We start from the raw sequence: 14,054 nt of genomic DNA, 5'->3' as shown, positions 1-14,054 counted from the left end.
CTGGGGAAATTGTTTTAAGGCTTCGTTATGGAGAATCGCCTTGTGCTGCGTGTATTGGGACCCGGGGGACCACAGGGTAGAGCGTGTGTGGGAGGAGCCTACCCACAGGTACTGTGTTGGCAAAGGGCCCAACGGGCTAAAGCTGCTGAGTGAATCCAAGGTCTGGGCCAGGCACCCCCAGGAGGGAAGGCACATCCACAGAACATTATCACTGGGGGCTTTCCCCACACACCCCATTTTGGTACGTCACCATCCTGGGTGTGCTCAGTTTTCATTTTCCTTGCTTCCTGTAGGCGGTGGCTGATCACATCCCTCAGCTGGTCCAGGGGGTCAGAGGGAGCCAAGCCCAAGCAGAAGATCTCAGTGCCCAGCTGGCGCTCATCATCTCCAGCCAGAACTTCCTCCAGGTACCACGGAAACATTCACCTCCGTCTTCCCCAGAACCTCAACCCACCCCCACCCCACTGCCCACTGGGTAGGGGGTGCCCTTTATCCTTAAGGAGAGGACTTCACAGATGCCAGAGCCAGAGCAAAGTCTTTGCAGTAAGCAGACCTGGAAGCAGTTTCAGGAGAGGGAGATGCAGCTTGGCAAAGCAAGATGCTGATATGCAGGGAAATTGCCCCAGGAGATGGCACATTATCCATTTTGCTATCTGTATTTCTCTTCCGTGAGGGAAAACATGTAATAAGCTGCACTTTTTGACAAACAGCCTAGTACTAAGTATTGCTTTAGGTTTGCTAGTTTCCAGAATACCTCATGCCATTATTCATAGCCAGGGAAATAAGAATCGGCGAGTGCATTTTCTCCAAAGGTGTGGTGGTTTCTTGCGGTAATTATGGAATTAGTAAGTATTGTCGGTCTTTGTGAAGTGTGGCTAGGTTCTTTTTTTTTTTTAATTAAATATAAAATGTGAATATTAAGTTGTGAATACTCCCTTTGTACGTACTTCTTTCACATCTCTCGGCACTTTGTCTACTTGGATCTCCTAAACAGTCCGTGTGGTTTGGCAAGTTTCTTTCTCGTCCCTGTCTATTCAGATCTGTACCTACAGGGCCCAGTGATACATCTATTTGGTTAATTCTTCAAGAGCCGTAGCTCCAACATGCAGGGATACAACATGAAAAGTTTGTGCTTCCTCACATTTTATCTTCATACATATACAAATGTATTTATTTAATGTATGTATTCTCTTGGGATTCACTGTGTATTGACTGTGTTTTTCATGTTAACATTTATATTATGAACATTTGTGAATTTGAATCATATTTTCTCATATACTATACTCATTGTTTAGCTGTTCTGTCATTCGACATACAGCTTGTTTTCAATTATTTGCCGTCATAAACAACCTGTGATATGATAAAAAAAAAAAAAGTCTTGGTGTGTGCTCAAATCTTTGTGCCCCTCTTAAATTGTTTCCTTAGGGTAAATTACTAGAACTAGGATTGCAAGCAGCTTATTTTTATCTTTGGGACATTGAGAATTGTGGCTTGGACAAGTTGTTTGTCTTCTGCTATAGGTGGTTACAGGGCCTAGAATCAGTTGTGTTGTCCCACTGCTGGCAGGATCGTAGGGTCTTATGATAGTACAGTGTGGACGTGGTCCAGGGGTCACTCTGTCCCTGCCCTTCTTGTTTTTCCTGTTTCTTTTGTTCTTTGAATTTTGCTGCTGTAGACAGATCAGACCTTTACAAGAATAAGGCCAGAGTCAGAAATAAATAGAAATGGAATCAGCAGATCAAAAAGTTTTAAACTTTTTTTAAAGTTTACATTTTAAACTCTTTTCATACATGTGGTAAAATTGCCCTTCCAGAAGGATGAATGAATCTAAATTTACAACTAGCAGCATGTGGAGCGCACTTTTTATTGACTTTTTTCTCTTTGTTTTATTTTATTTTGTTTTAATTTTTATTGGAATATAGTTGATTTACAATGTTGTGTTAGTTTCAGGTGTACAGCAAAGTGAATCAGTTATGCATATACACATAGCCACTCTTTTTTAGATTCAAATGTGGGGTTTTTTTTTTTTTATTGGAGTATAATTGCTTTACAATGTTGTGTTAGTTTCTGCTGTACAATGAAGTGAATCAGTTATATGTATACCTATATCCCCTCCCTCTTAGACCTCCCCCCCATCCCACCCATCTAGGCCGTCACAGAGCACTGAGATGAGCTTCCTGTGCTTTATAGCATGTTCCCGCTAACTACCTATTTTACGCATGGTAGCGTATATATGTCAATCCTAATCTCCCAGTTCGTCCCACCCTCCCCTACCCCCTCTGTGACCACATGTCCGTTCTCTACGTCTACACCTCTATTCCTGCCCTGCAAATAGGATCATCTGTAACATTTTTGTAGATTCCACATATATGCATTAACATATGATATTTGTTTTCTCTTTCTGGCTAACGTCACTCTGTATGACAGACTCTAGGTCCATCCACATCTCTACAAATGACCCAATTTCGTTCCTTTTTATGGCTGAGTAATATTCCATTGTATATATGTACCACATCTTCTTAATCCATTCATCTGTCGTTGGACATTCAGGTTGTTTCCATGTCCTGGCTATTGTAAATAGTGCTGCAATGCAATGAACATTGGGGTACATGTGACCTTTTGAATTATGGTTTTCTCAGGGTATGTGCCCAGTAGTGGGGTTGCTGGATCATATGGTAGTTCTATTTTTAGTTTTTTAAGGAACCTCCATACAGTTCTCCATCGTGGCTGTATCAATATACATTCCCACCAAGAGTGCAAAAGGGTTCCCTTTTCTCCACACCCTCTCCAGCATTTATTGTTTGTAGATTTTTTGATGATGGCCATTCTGACTGGTGTGAAGGGATACCGCATTGTGGTTTTGATTTACGTCTCTCTAATCATTAGTGATGTTGACCATCTTTTCATGTGTTTGTTGGCAATCTGTATGTCTTATTTGGAGAAGTGTCTATTTAGGTCTTCCGCCCATTTTTTGATTGGGTTGTTTGTTTTTTTGAGATTGAGCTGCATGAGCTGCTTGTACCTTTTGGAGATTAATCCTTTGTCACTTGCTTTGTTTGCAAATATTTTCTCCCATTCTGAGGGGGTTTTTTTTTTTTCTTGTTTATGGTTTCCTTTGCTGTGCAAAAGCTTTTAAATTTCATTAGGTCCAATTTGTTTATTTTTGGTTTTATTTCCCTTTCTCTAGGAGGTGGGTCAAAAAGGATCTTGCTGTGATTTATGTCATAGAGTGTTCTGCCTGTGTTTTCCTCTAAGAGTTTGATGGTGTCTGGCCTTACATTTAGGTCTTTAATCCATTTTGAGTTTCTTTTTGTGTATGGTGTTAGAAAGTGTTCTAATTTCATTCTTTTACATGTAGCTGTCCAGTTTCCCCAGCACCACTTATTTATGGTGTCTTTTCTCCATTTTATATTCTTGCCTCCTTTGTCAAAGACAAGGTGACCATCTGTGCGTTGGTTTATCTCCGGGCTTTCTATCCTGTTCCATTGATCTGTATTTCTGTTTCTGTGCCAGTACCATACAGTCCTGATTACTGTAGCTTTGTAGTATAGTCTGAAGGCAGGGGAGCCTGGTTCCTCCAGCTCCATTTTTCTTTCTCAAGATTGTTTTGGCTATTTGCAGTCTTTTGTGTTTCCATACAAATTGTAAAATTTTCTTGTTCTAGTTCTGTGAAAAATGCCATTGGTAATTTGATCAGGATTGCATTGAATCTGTAGATTGCTTTGGGTAGTGTAGTCATTTTCACAATGTTGATTCTTCCAATCCAAGGGCATGGTATATCTCTCCATCTGTTTGTATTGTCTTTGATTTCTTTCATCAGTGTCTTATAGTTTTCTGCATACAGATCTTTTGCCTTCTTAAGTGGGTTTATTCCTAGGTATTTTATTCTTTTTGTTGCAGTGGTAAATGGGAGAGTTTCCTTAATTTCTCTTTCTGATTTTTTCGTTGTTAGTGTATAGGAATGCAAGAGATTTCTGTGCATTAATTTTGTATCCTGCTACCTTACCAAATTCATTGATTAGCTCTAGTAGTTTTCTGGTGGCATCTTTAGGATTTTCTATGTATACTATCATGTCACCTGCAAACAATGACAGTTTTACTTCTTCTTTTCCAATTTGTATTCATTTTATTTCTTTTTCTTCTCTGATTGCCGTGGCTAAAACTTCCAAAACTATCTTGAATAATAGTGGTGAGAGTGGGCACCCTTGTCTTGTTCCTGATCTTAGAGGAAAGGCTTTCAGTTTTTCATGATTGAGAATGATGTTGGCTGTGGGTTTGTCATCTATGGCTTTTATTATGTTGAGGTAGTTTCCCTCTAGGCCCACTTTCTGGATTTCTGGAGAGTTTTTATCATGAATGGGTGTTGAATTTTGTCAAAAGCTTTTTCTGCATCTGTTGAGATTATCATTTTTTTTAAGTTCATAGCATATTTATTGTTAATGAATTTTTCCTAGTTAGTATCTGAACAATATATACACTTATAAAATAAACATGATGCCAGGTGCTACAGTACAGGTTTTCTTCTTTTTAAATTTTCTACATCTATACTCTCATATTCCATGTGATCCAATTCTCCTACCTCTTCCCTCTATTCTTATGACTTTGAAACCTTCAGCCAGGCAGCACTCCATGATGCCATTTGATACAAACACAATCATAAATACAAACACAAACTCAGACACTTGGATTACAAGGCAATCAAATGGTTTTTATCCTTCAATTTGTTAATATGGTGTATCACATTGATTGATTTGTGTATATTGAAGAATCCTTTCATTCCTGGGCTAAACCCCATTTGATCATGGTGTGTGATCCTTTTAATGTGCTGTTGGATTCTGTTTGCTAGTATTTTGTTGAGGATTTTTGCATCTATGTTCATCAGTGATATTGGCCTGTAGTTTTCTTTCTTTGTGACATCTTTTTCTGGTTTTGATGTCAGAGTGATGGTGGCCTCGTAGAATGAGTTTGGGAGTGTTCTTCCCTCTACTATATTTTGGAAGAGTTTGAGAAGGATAGGTGTTAGCTCTTCTCTAAATGTTTGATAGAATTCGCCTGTGAAGCCATCTGGCCCTGGGCTTTCGTTTGTTGGAAGATTTTTAATCACAGTTTCAATTTCAGTGCTTGTGATTGGTCTTTTCATATTTTCTGTGTCTTTCTGGTTCAGTCTTGGAAGGGTGTGCTATTCTAAAAATTTGTCCATTTCTTCCAGGTTGTCCATTTTATTGGCATTAGTTGCTTGTAGTAGTCTCTCATGATCCTTTGTATTTCTGCAGTGTCAGTTGTTACTTCTCCTTTTTCATCTCTAATTCTGTTGATTTGAGTCTTCTTCCTTTTTTTCCTGATGAGTCTGGTTAACAGTTTATCAATTTTATCTTCTCAAAGAACCAGTTTTTAGATTTATTGATCTTTGCAATTGTTTCCTTCATTTCTTTTTCATTTATTTCTGATCTGATCTTTATCATTTCTTTCCTTCTGTTAACTTTGGGGATTTTTGTTCTTCTTTCTCTAATTGCTTTAGGTGTAAGGTTAGGTTGTTTATTTGAGATTTTTCTTGTTTCCTGAGGTAGGATTGTATTGCTATAAACTTCCCTCTTAGAACTGCTTTTGCTGCATCCCATAGGTTTTGGGTAGTTGTGTTTTCATTGTCATTTTTTTCTAGGTATTTTTTGATTTTCTCTTTGATTTCTTCAGTGATCTGTTGGTTGTTTAGTAGTGTATTGTTTAGCCTCCATGTGTTTGTAGTTTTTACAGTTTTTCTCCTGTAATTGACATCTAGTCTCATAGCATTGTGGTCAGAAAAGATGCTTGATAGGATTTCAATTTTCTTAAATTCACCAAGGCTTGATTTGTGACCCAAGATGTGATCTATCCTGGAGAATGTTGCATATGCACTTGAGAAGAAAGTGTATTCTGTTGTTTTTGGATGGGATGTCCTATAAATATCAATTAAGTCCATGTGGTCTAATGTGTCATTTAAAACTTGCATTTCCTTATTTATTTTCTGTTTGGATGATCTGTCCATTGGTGTAAGTGGGGTGTTAAAGTCACCTGCTGTTATTGTGTTACTGTCAGTTTCCCCTTTTATGGCTGTTAGCATTTGCCTTATGTATTGAGGTGCTCCTATGTTGGGTGCATAGGTATTTACAATTGTTATATCTTCTTCTTGGATTGATCCCTTGATCATTATGTAGTGTCCTTCCTTGTCTCTTGTAATAGTCTTTATTTTAAAGTCTATTTTGTCTGATATGAGTATTGCTACTCCAGCTTTCTTTTGATTTCCATTTGCATGGAATATTTTTTTCCATCCCCTCACTTTCAGTCTGTATGTGTCCCTACATCTGAAGTGGGTCTCTTGTAGACAGCATGTATATGGATCTTGTTTTCATATCCATTCAGCCAGTCTGAAGACACATACTTTTTGTTTCAAACATTCCTAGAATGTACTGCCCTAGAGTATCTGATTTTGGTTGGCAATTTTGGGGGGAAACTAGATGGTTTTAATATTCCTTGTTTTAGGGCAAAGTAAGCTCTGGCTGATAAGGCAGCATTGCTGTTTGGGTCTCTACTCTCTGACTCTTGCTGCCCAGGAGCTGTCTTACTTTCAGCTTTTCTCTCCACAGCCTGGAAGCAAGATGGTGTCCTCTGCTAAAGCCGCAGTGCCCACTGTCAGCGACCAGGCTGCAGCCATGCAGCTGAGCCAGTGTGCCAAGAACCTTGCCACCAGCTTGGCAGAGCTGCGTACCGCCTCACAGAAGGCAAGTGGACCCTTGTCACGGCAGTTAGCTTGTCAGGAGTGGAGCTTTTAATTCCTTACTGTTGGTGTGACCAGGGTGCTCCCCAGGGCCTGAACACTGCCTGGCATATTTCTTGGTGCAGTTGTCCCTTTCATCTGCTTGACCACTAAATATGCTCGTGTGGATTGGCTTTTGCCACTTTTAGCCGCTATTTCCTCAACTTAGTTATCACCTTCTGGTTACAGATGACTTTGGTTAAACTACGCTAAGTTGCCTACTTTCCCTCCTCCCCTGCCATGGGACAAGCAATGATCTATTTCTCACAGTCTTAGGGGAGACTGGTCATCAGTTTCTTGGTGCCAGGTAAACTGTGGGCATAGTAAGTGATCATATCTTCCAGGTGTTATCTTGTGAACTTAATAACATTATTTAGGCAGCAAATCTGTTTTGGAGGATCATCTATGTTATCTTTGCCCTGAAAGGTTTCCACCTCTTAAATGGGAGAATTCACCTTAACAAGTTCCTCAATAGAACAGAATTGGGGATTAATGCATTTTTGTCTCTGAGATGTGTTAATTACCAAAGGGCCTCATTACTGTACTGTTTGATGTGGTATTAGCATGGAGTTCTAGCATGAATTCATTTTTCCTCATTGTAACAATCCCTTTATAGAAACAGGCAGCCTCATATATGAGCAAGGGAAGAAGGTTAGAAGCTGATTTGAATTTGTAATATAAACAGTGCACTACATCACCAAAGAAAAATATCTAGAGTTTTAGGTTATATCTAATAAAAAAGTTATTTTGAGCTCTCTTTCTCAAAGAGAGGTCCAGGGACCATCTGCACTGGAATCACATGGGGGCATTTAGAATGCAGGTTCCTGGGCCTCACCTCTGAGCACCCCAGTCAGAATCTCTGGTCATAGAGCACAAGCATCTGCATTTTCACAAGTCTCCTCAGTGACTGAACGACACACCCACGCCCAACAACTGCTTTGGAACAGTGAGCCCCGAAGTGGGGCTCAAGCAACGCTGTGCACTGGGTTCAGGAAGACTCTGTGAGAGCTTTTTATGATTTTAGTATATAGTGTAAGGGTTAAGAACACAGGCTCTAAAATTAGACCACCTGCATTCAAATTCTCACCTTGCCATTGACTAATTTTGTGACCTGGGCAAGTTAATTAACCTCTCTTTGCCTCAGTATTGTCACCTAGTAATACTCACGCATAGAAATCAATCAAATAGTGTGTACTGCTGCTGTTGTTACTATTATCTAAAAAGGAAAGAAGTTAAGATACACCAGTATTTAATATACTTGTATGTATATAATTTACTAACATTTACGTGTATAATTTATTAACATGCGTGTTGGGGGTGTGTGATCAAAGCATTTGGAGACCGCTGTTCGAGATGATCACAAGAATGAAGCAGTTTTTTTAAAAGTTTTTATTAAGGAAAAAAATCTTTCATAGCCTTCAGCATGGAACGATAATGGTTTACAATCTAGAAATTTGTAAAGAGATTCAGTAAGGTTGACATAGACTTGTCTGTAGAGTCCTGGGTGCATTGGTTTGTTCGTTCCTTCATCCACCCCATGCTTCCCAAGTTTTTGTGTGCACACATACTGTGCTAGGTGCCCCATGTCTAGAACCCAGACACAGTGACTAAAGATCCTCTTTAGTTTGAGAGGTAATGCATTTCAGATATAAACAGCTTCAAGGAAAATTCAAGTATATCCAGTTATGAGACACACGTAATTGATTATTTAGGGAACTTAGGACTGAGGTCCTGATTGAGCATGATTTTGTGCTCTCAGGAAATGCTTGTTACCCTTGCTTCCTATTGCTAGATTTGGAGAGTTGTTGGTTCTATCGAGAAAGGCATTTCATATGTTGCAAGGTACTAGGGATGCTTTTCCCAAGCAGACTGTTGTGCACATATTCCCAACTCTGTTGACAGGCCCATGAAGCCTGTGGTCCCATGGAAATTGATTCAGCACTGAGCACCGTGCAGACCCTGAAGAGTGAGCTGCAGGATGCCAAGATGGCTGCCGTGGAGAGTCAGCTGAAGCCCCTCCCAGGGGAGACGGTAGGAGATGCTGGTGGCAGCTGGGGTCTGGGGCTCTACCTCTGTTAGGATGTCAAGACATTTTTAGAGTTGGGGGGGAGGGGTGGTCAGTGTGTCTCAGTTTCAGGTGTTTTTAACGCAAAGCCCTAGAATAGCCACATTTCTCTAGAACAGTGTGATGATAGAGATGGCCCTGTGTGTACCTGCCTGGGGTGTGGCTGGGCATGACCAGGCATCAGTTCCTATTCATCCCTCTCTTCCATAAACAAGACCTGCTGGCGTTTGAGGCCAGTGCTCTAATCCTGCAGCCTTTTTCTGAAAAGAATGCCCAGTGCAGCTGGAGGAGCTATGTTTACATCTAGGAGTTCTGGTTTCTTGGTCCAGGTTGTGTCATCCACTAGCTGTAGGCAAGTCCCACTCTCCTCTATGTCTAAAATATTTTATCTATGAAATGGGTGGCAATTAAGTTATAAAGATAAACACAGAGTATATTTTCAACAGTCATGTTTAAAAAAAAAAAAAAAATTTCCATAGTGCAAGGCACTGGGGTGGGCAATGGCAAAGCACTTTACTCTAGTAAAGCCACAACAGCAAGTGGGATGTTGGCTCCAGAAATCTAATTTGATCACGTTATGATACCTCCTGATGACTGTGCCAGGGTTTTCTTGGCTAAAATTTTACCAGTCGTCCTCATTTGTATGTACCTCCTTTCCCTCACTCCTGAACGTTACTAATAAAATAGCTTCATTTATTAAGCACCTGTTACGCAGTGTGTACACACACAGCCAGCCTAGTTTATCCTGATAGTAACCTAATGAACAAGTGTTGTTCACCCCATTTTACAGCTGGAAAAAAAGAGGTGCCCTGTTCTCCTCAATGTTACCTGGCACTCGGCATCAGAACCACGGGTTGAACCCAGATCTATAGGACTCCAAAACCCATGCCTTGATCTTTCACACTGAGAACTTTTACTCTTAACTACTGCTGCTCTTTGGATAAAAACTGAAAACTTTTAGGGTATAAAAGGACTACCAGAGCATCTAATTTACCATTGAACAATGCCTGGTACATAGGAAGCACTCGGAAAATATTTGTGGAATCAAGCTACCCCTAATTGTAAAAACCAGGAAACTCAGGAAGTCACTTAACTAAGGTGCCCCGGCTAAAGAGAAAGTCGGTATTGGCTCCTGGGCCAGCAGCTTTGCAAAGTGGTCCAGGTATCCCTTTGCAAACTTCTGTGCTCCAGGAGCCCATGACACATATTCTGCCTTCACATAAAACCACCGGTCAGTTAGAATGCAAGAAACATCATGTAATTTTTAAAGAAATCGTTTGCCCTAAACAAATGTGTGTACTGTGTCATACTGTTGGCTACAGCAGACCAGGCTCTGTTTTTTACTTGAAGGAAATGCCTCTCTTAGAAAACATGTTGTGGGGTTAAAACTGCATGCATTTCCTGAGGCTTTTCTGAACTCTCACAGTGAACCCAAAAGTTCTCTTCCAAAATGTTGTCCTCATCTAGTAATTGAATAATTACCCTTACCCTAGGCCTTTATTGACTTTATTCTCTGAATTATTTATTCCGTTGACAAAGCAAGATGACGTGCTCGTCATGGGAAGCAAGCTCTTTGCCCGTTTTCATAATCTCATTTACCGTTCCAAACCTCTATTCCTATTGCATTTCCTTCTGGTTAAAACTCCGCAAAGTATAATGATCAAATTGAACAATGTTAATGGTCCCACGTGCCAGGAAGGTGGAACAGCTGGATGTCTGCCCACTTCCTGCCAAGGCATAATTAATTCTCACTAAGGATTTGTTGCAGACTTTCTGAATTAGCTTCTGAAAGCATAATACTAATAGCTACCATTTGTTGAGTACCTACATTAACTCTCTGAAAACCTTCTGAGCTAGATACTGTGATCTCAGGACACAGAGACTGGGAGAGTTCAGTGACTTAACCCAATCTCTCACAGCTAGCAAGTGTGGGAAGGAAGCAGAGGGCAGGGTGTGAACTCATTTGTTTATCCTGAAGCCTGGGTTCTTTCCCCTCTATCACCCTACTTCTTCTTAGTGCCATTGGTGTATTAGGTGGGAAAGAGTTGAGGCCCGAAGTTTGATCTGCATTATTTGGGGGCTAAGACTTTAGTGGATGATTTGCCTCTTCTAAGCTGTCTTCCTCCTTGAATATTCTTACAGCTGGAAAAATGTGCTCAGGACCTGGGAAGTACATCTAAAGCAGTGGGCTCCTCCATGGCTCAGCTCCTGACCTGTGCTGCTCAAGGCAATGAGCACTACACAGGTGAGACTCACACCCTTCGTGATGCCCTGAGGCCAGGTACAGACCACTGGGCTGGTGCGGGGAGTTTGTTGATTTGACAATGAACCTGACTTTTTTATTTCAGCAGTTCAACACACATTTTTCAAGCACTTTCAACATGCTTGTTACTGGGCTTGATGCTAAGCATACAAAGACTAATCAAATATGATTCCCCCGAACTATTTGAGTCACCCCTATTGGACTATAAGCAGATGGTAATTATAGACCTCTGCAACTGTGTATGTCTCTTGAAATCCCACTAAAGGAGAGAAAGAAAGAAAAAGTCAAAGAAAATGAGAGAGAAGAAAACAAATAAGATCTCAATGAAGTTGTCGAAGATGGAAGGAGACAGATGAGTGGTAACTGAGAGACCCCAATAAATAAAAACCTAAAGGTGTCCAGGGATAGGGAAGCCAGCAAGAAACAAGCTGATTGGTGCTGCAAAACTCTGGGAGGGTTTGAGCCCTGGAGGCACCAGGTACCCCTGAACCAGGAGTACTGTATAAGGAACAGAATGTATAAGGAAAAATACCTGGTGATACAAAAAAAAAAAAAAGAATGTCATCATAGTAGGAAGTCTGTTTCTATCTAAAATGGAGACATCAAGAAGTTTCAGTATTAGCCCATTACTTGAAAATGAGAACTACATCAGGACTTCCCTGGTGGCGCAGTGGTTAAGAATCCACCTGCCAGTGCAGGGGACACAGGTTCGAGACCTGGTCTGGGAAGATCCCACGTGCCACGGAACAGCTAAGCCCATGCACCACAACTACTGAGCCTGCGCTCTAGAGCCTGTGAACCACAACTGCTGAGCCCATGAGCTGCAACTACTGAAGCCCGCGTGCCTAGAGCCTGTGCTCTGTGACAAAGAGAAGCCACCGCAATGAGAAGCCCGCACACCACAACGAAGAGTAGCCCCTGCTCACCACAACTAGAGAAAAGCCCACCTGCAGCAATGAAGACCCAACACAGCCATAAATAAATAATTAAATAAATCCATCCATCCATCCATCCATCCATCAGAAGAAATCTTAAAGAACTGAGTGGCTCTATAAGTAGGAATCAGGTGAAGAGGAGATGGATTGTTGCTTTTGTTATATAGTAGCACGGCTTGAAATTTTTTTTTTTTTTTTTTGAAATATACATTACTATTAAAGAGTAATATACATCCAGAGGAGAGCATAAGTCCTAAATGTATATCTTCATGAGTTATCCCAAATTGAATGCACCTGAAAAACCCCCACCAAGATCAAGTAATGAGCATTTTTGGCATCCCAGGGGAATTGCTGGGTCTTAGGCTGTGCGGCCACTCAGCTACAGTCCTTCCTGCAGTATCTGAAAGTTCCACTTGTTCTACATCCTGGTCACCACATCTACTTTGTCAATATTAGCCATTCTGTTGAGTGTGTAGTAGAATCACATTATGGTTTTAGTTTGCGTGTCCCTGAGGAACAGTGCAGTTGAGGATATTTTCCGTTTATCAGGCATTTGGATACCTTCTTTTGTGAAGCATCTCTTCATGTCTTTTGCCCATTTTTTTAAAATATGAGTTTTCTGCCTTTTCCTTATTTATTTGCAGGAGTTAGTTGTCACATATATATGTATTTCTTGTATCTCGTGGCTTACCTTTTCACTGTTTTAAAGGTGTTTCTTGATAAACAAAACTTAAATTTTATATAGTCCAATTTACACTTCTCCTTTATGGTTAGTGTTTTTGTGTCCGATTTAAAAATTTTGCTTCTCCAAGTCATGAAGATATTCTCCTCTGTTATAGTCTAAAGGCTTTGTTGTTTTACTTTCATATTTAGAACTACGATCCACCTGGAATTGAGTTTTATATGTGGGCAAACAGGGTCCTAGTGTAGTTGTTTTTGCACCAGGGCATCCGTCCATTTGACCCAGCACCACTTTCTGAAGTGACCCTCCTTTCCCCAATGGTCTTGAGGGCCATTTCATTATAAATTAAGGGCATAAATGTGAGTCAGTTTCTGAACTTTTGCTTCTTTTTCATTGCTTTAATTGCCTGGTCTTACCTTAGTACCATACTTTCCTAATCATTGCAGTTTTATACTACGTGTTAATATCTGATAATGTGAGTCCTCTGACTTTGTTATTCTTCCTCAAGTTAGTGCTGACTTTCCTTGACCCTTTGTATTTCCACATCTATTTTAGAATCAGCCTGCCAATTTGTACCCTCCTCCCAAAAAAAACCCTTTCGCTTGTTTTTTTGTTTGTTTTTTGATCGGGGTTACCTGAATCTGGGGATAATTGAAATCTTTACATTACTGAGTCTTCTAATCTGTGAATGTGGTATATCTCTATACTTATTTAAATTTCCTTTCTCTCAATACTGTTTTATAGTTTTTTGCATAGAAGTTTTTGTTTTCATTATAGTGTGCATCATAAATCTTGTCCCATCCTTTTACTTTCAGTTTTTCTCTATGCTTATATTTAATGCATGTGTATGCATGCATACCTATGCGTATCATGTAGTTGTCCTTTCAGAGGGGGAGGAGTTGTTTGTTGGTGTGACAGTATTTTCCTTTCAATTGGAGTATTTGGTCTGTTTATATATAATGTAATTACTGATATATTGAGGTTTGAATTTGTCATCTTACTATTTCTTTTCTATATGTCCTACCTATCCTAGGTTCCTTTTTCTCTCCTTTCTTGCCTTCTTTCAGATTTATATGTGCTTTTTAAAATCTATTTCTCTTCCCTTGATTAGTTTATTAGTTGTACATTCACTGCCTATTCTTGAACAATTTTTTAAAAGTATAATATAAGTTAGTATGTTTACCTCTTACTGGACAGTGCAAGAATCTTGGGACACTTAAACTTCATTTACCTTTCTTCCAACTCATTCATTGTTGTTGAGTGCTTTAATTCTACATATATTTAACCTCCTCAATACCGCCTCAAAGTTGTTTCATAGT

At 40.0% G+C, this 14,054-nt stretch overlaps 1 protein-coding gene across 6 annotated transcripts in view; it reads left to right on the top strand.

Moving 5' to 3' along the window:
• Positions 1-14,054, top strand: part of TLN2 (talin 2) — a 448,826-nt gene that overhangs the window by 319,452 nt on the left and 115,320 nt on the right. For 5 of the 6 annotated variants that reach the window (XM_059913126.1, XM_059913128.1, XM_059913122.1 and 2 more), the window contains 4 exons: positions 294-407; positions 6,621-6,755; positions 8,693-8,821; positions 10,998-11,136. In XM_059913126.1, the coding sequence (XP_059769109.1) occupies positions 294-407; positions 6,621-6,755; positions 8,693-8,821; positions 10,998-11,136 (517 nt within the window). The remainder of the gene's footprint in view (positions 1-293; positions 408-6,620; positions 6,756-8,692; positions 8,822-10,997; positions 11,137-14,054) is intronic. The other variant, XM_059913125.1, reaches the window with a different exon arrangement.

Source organism: Balaenoptera ricei, chromosome 2 (genome assembly GCF_028023285.1).
Source record: "Balaenoptera ricei isolate mBalRic1 chromosome 2, mBalRic1.hap2, whole genome shotgun sequence".
Taxonomy (NCBI): Eukaryota; Metazoa; Chordata; class Mammalia; order Artiodactyla; family Balaenopteridae; genus Balaenoptera; species Balaenoptera ricei.
Note: the sequence above shows the minus strand (reverse complement) of the source record. Positions and strands in the feature narration are given on the sequence as shown.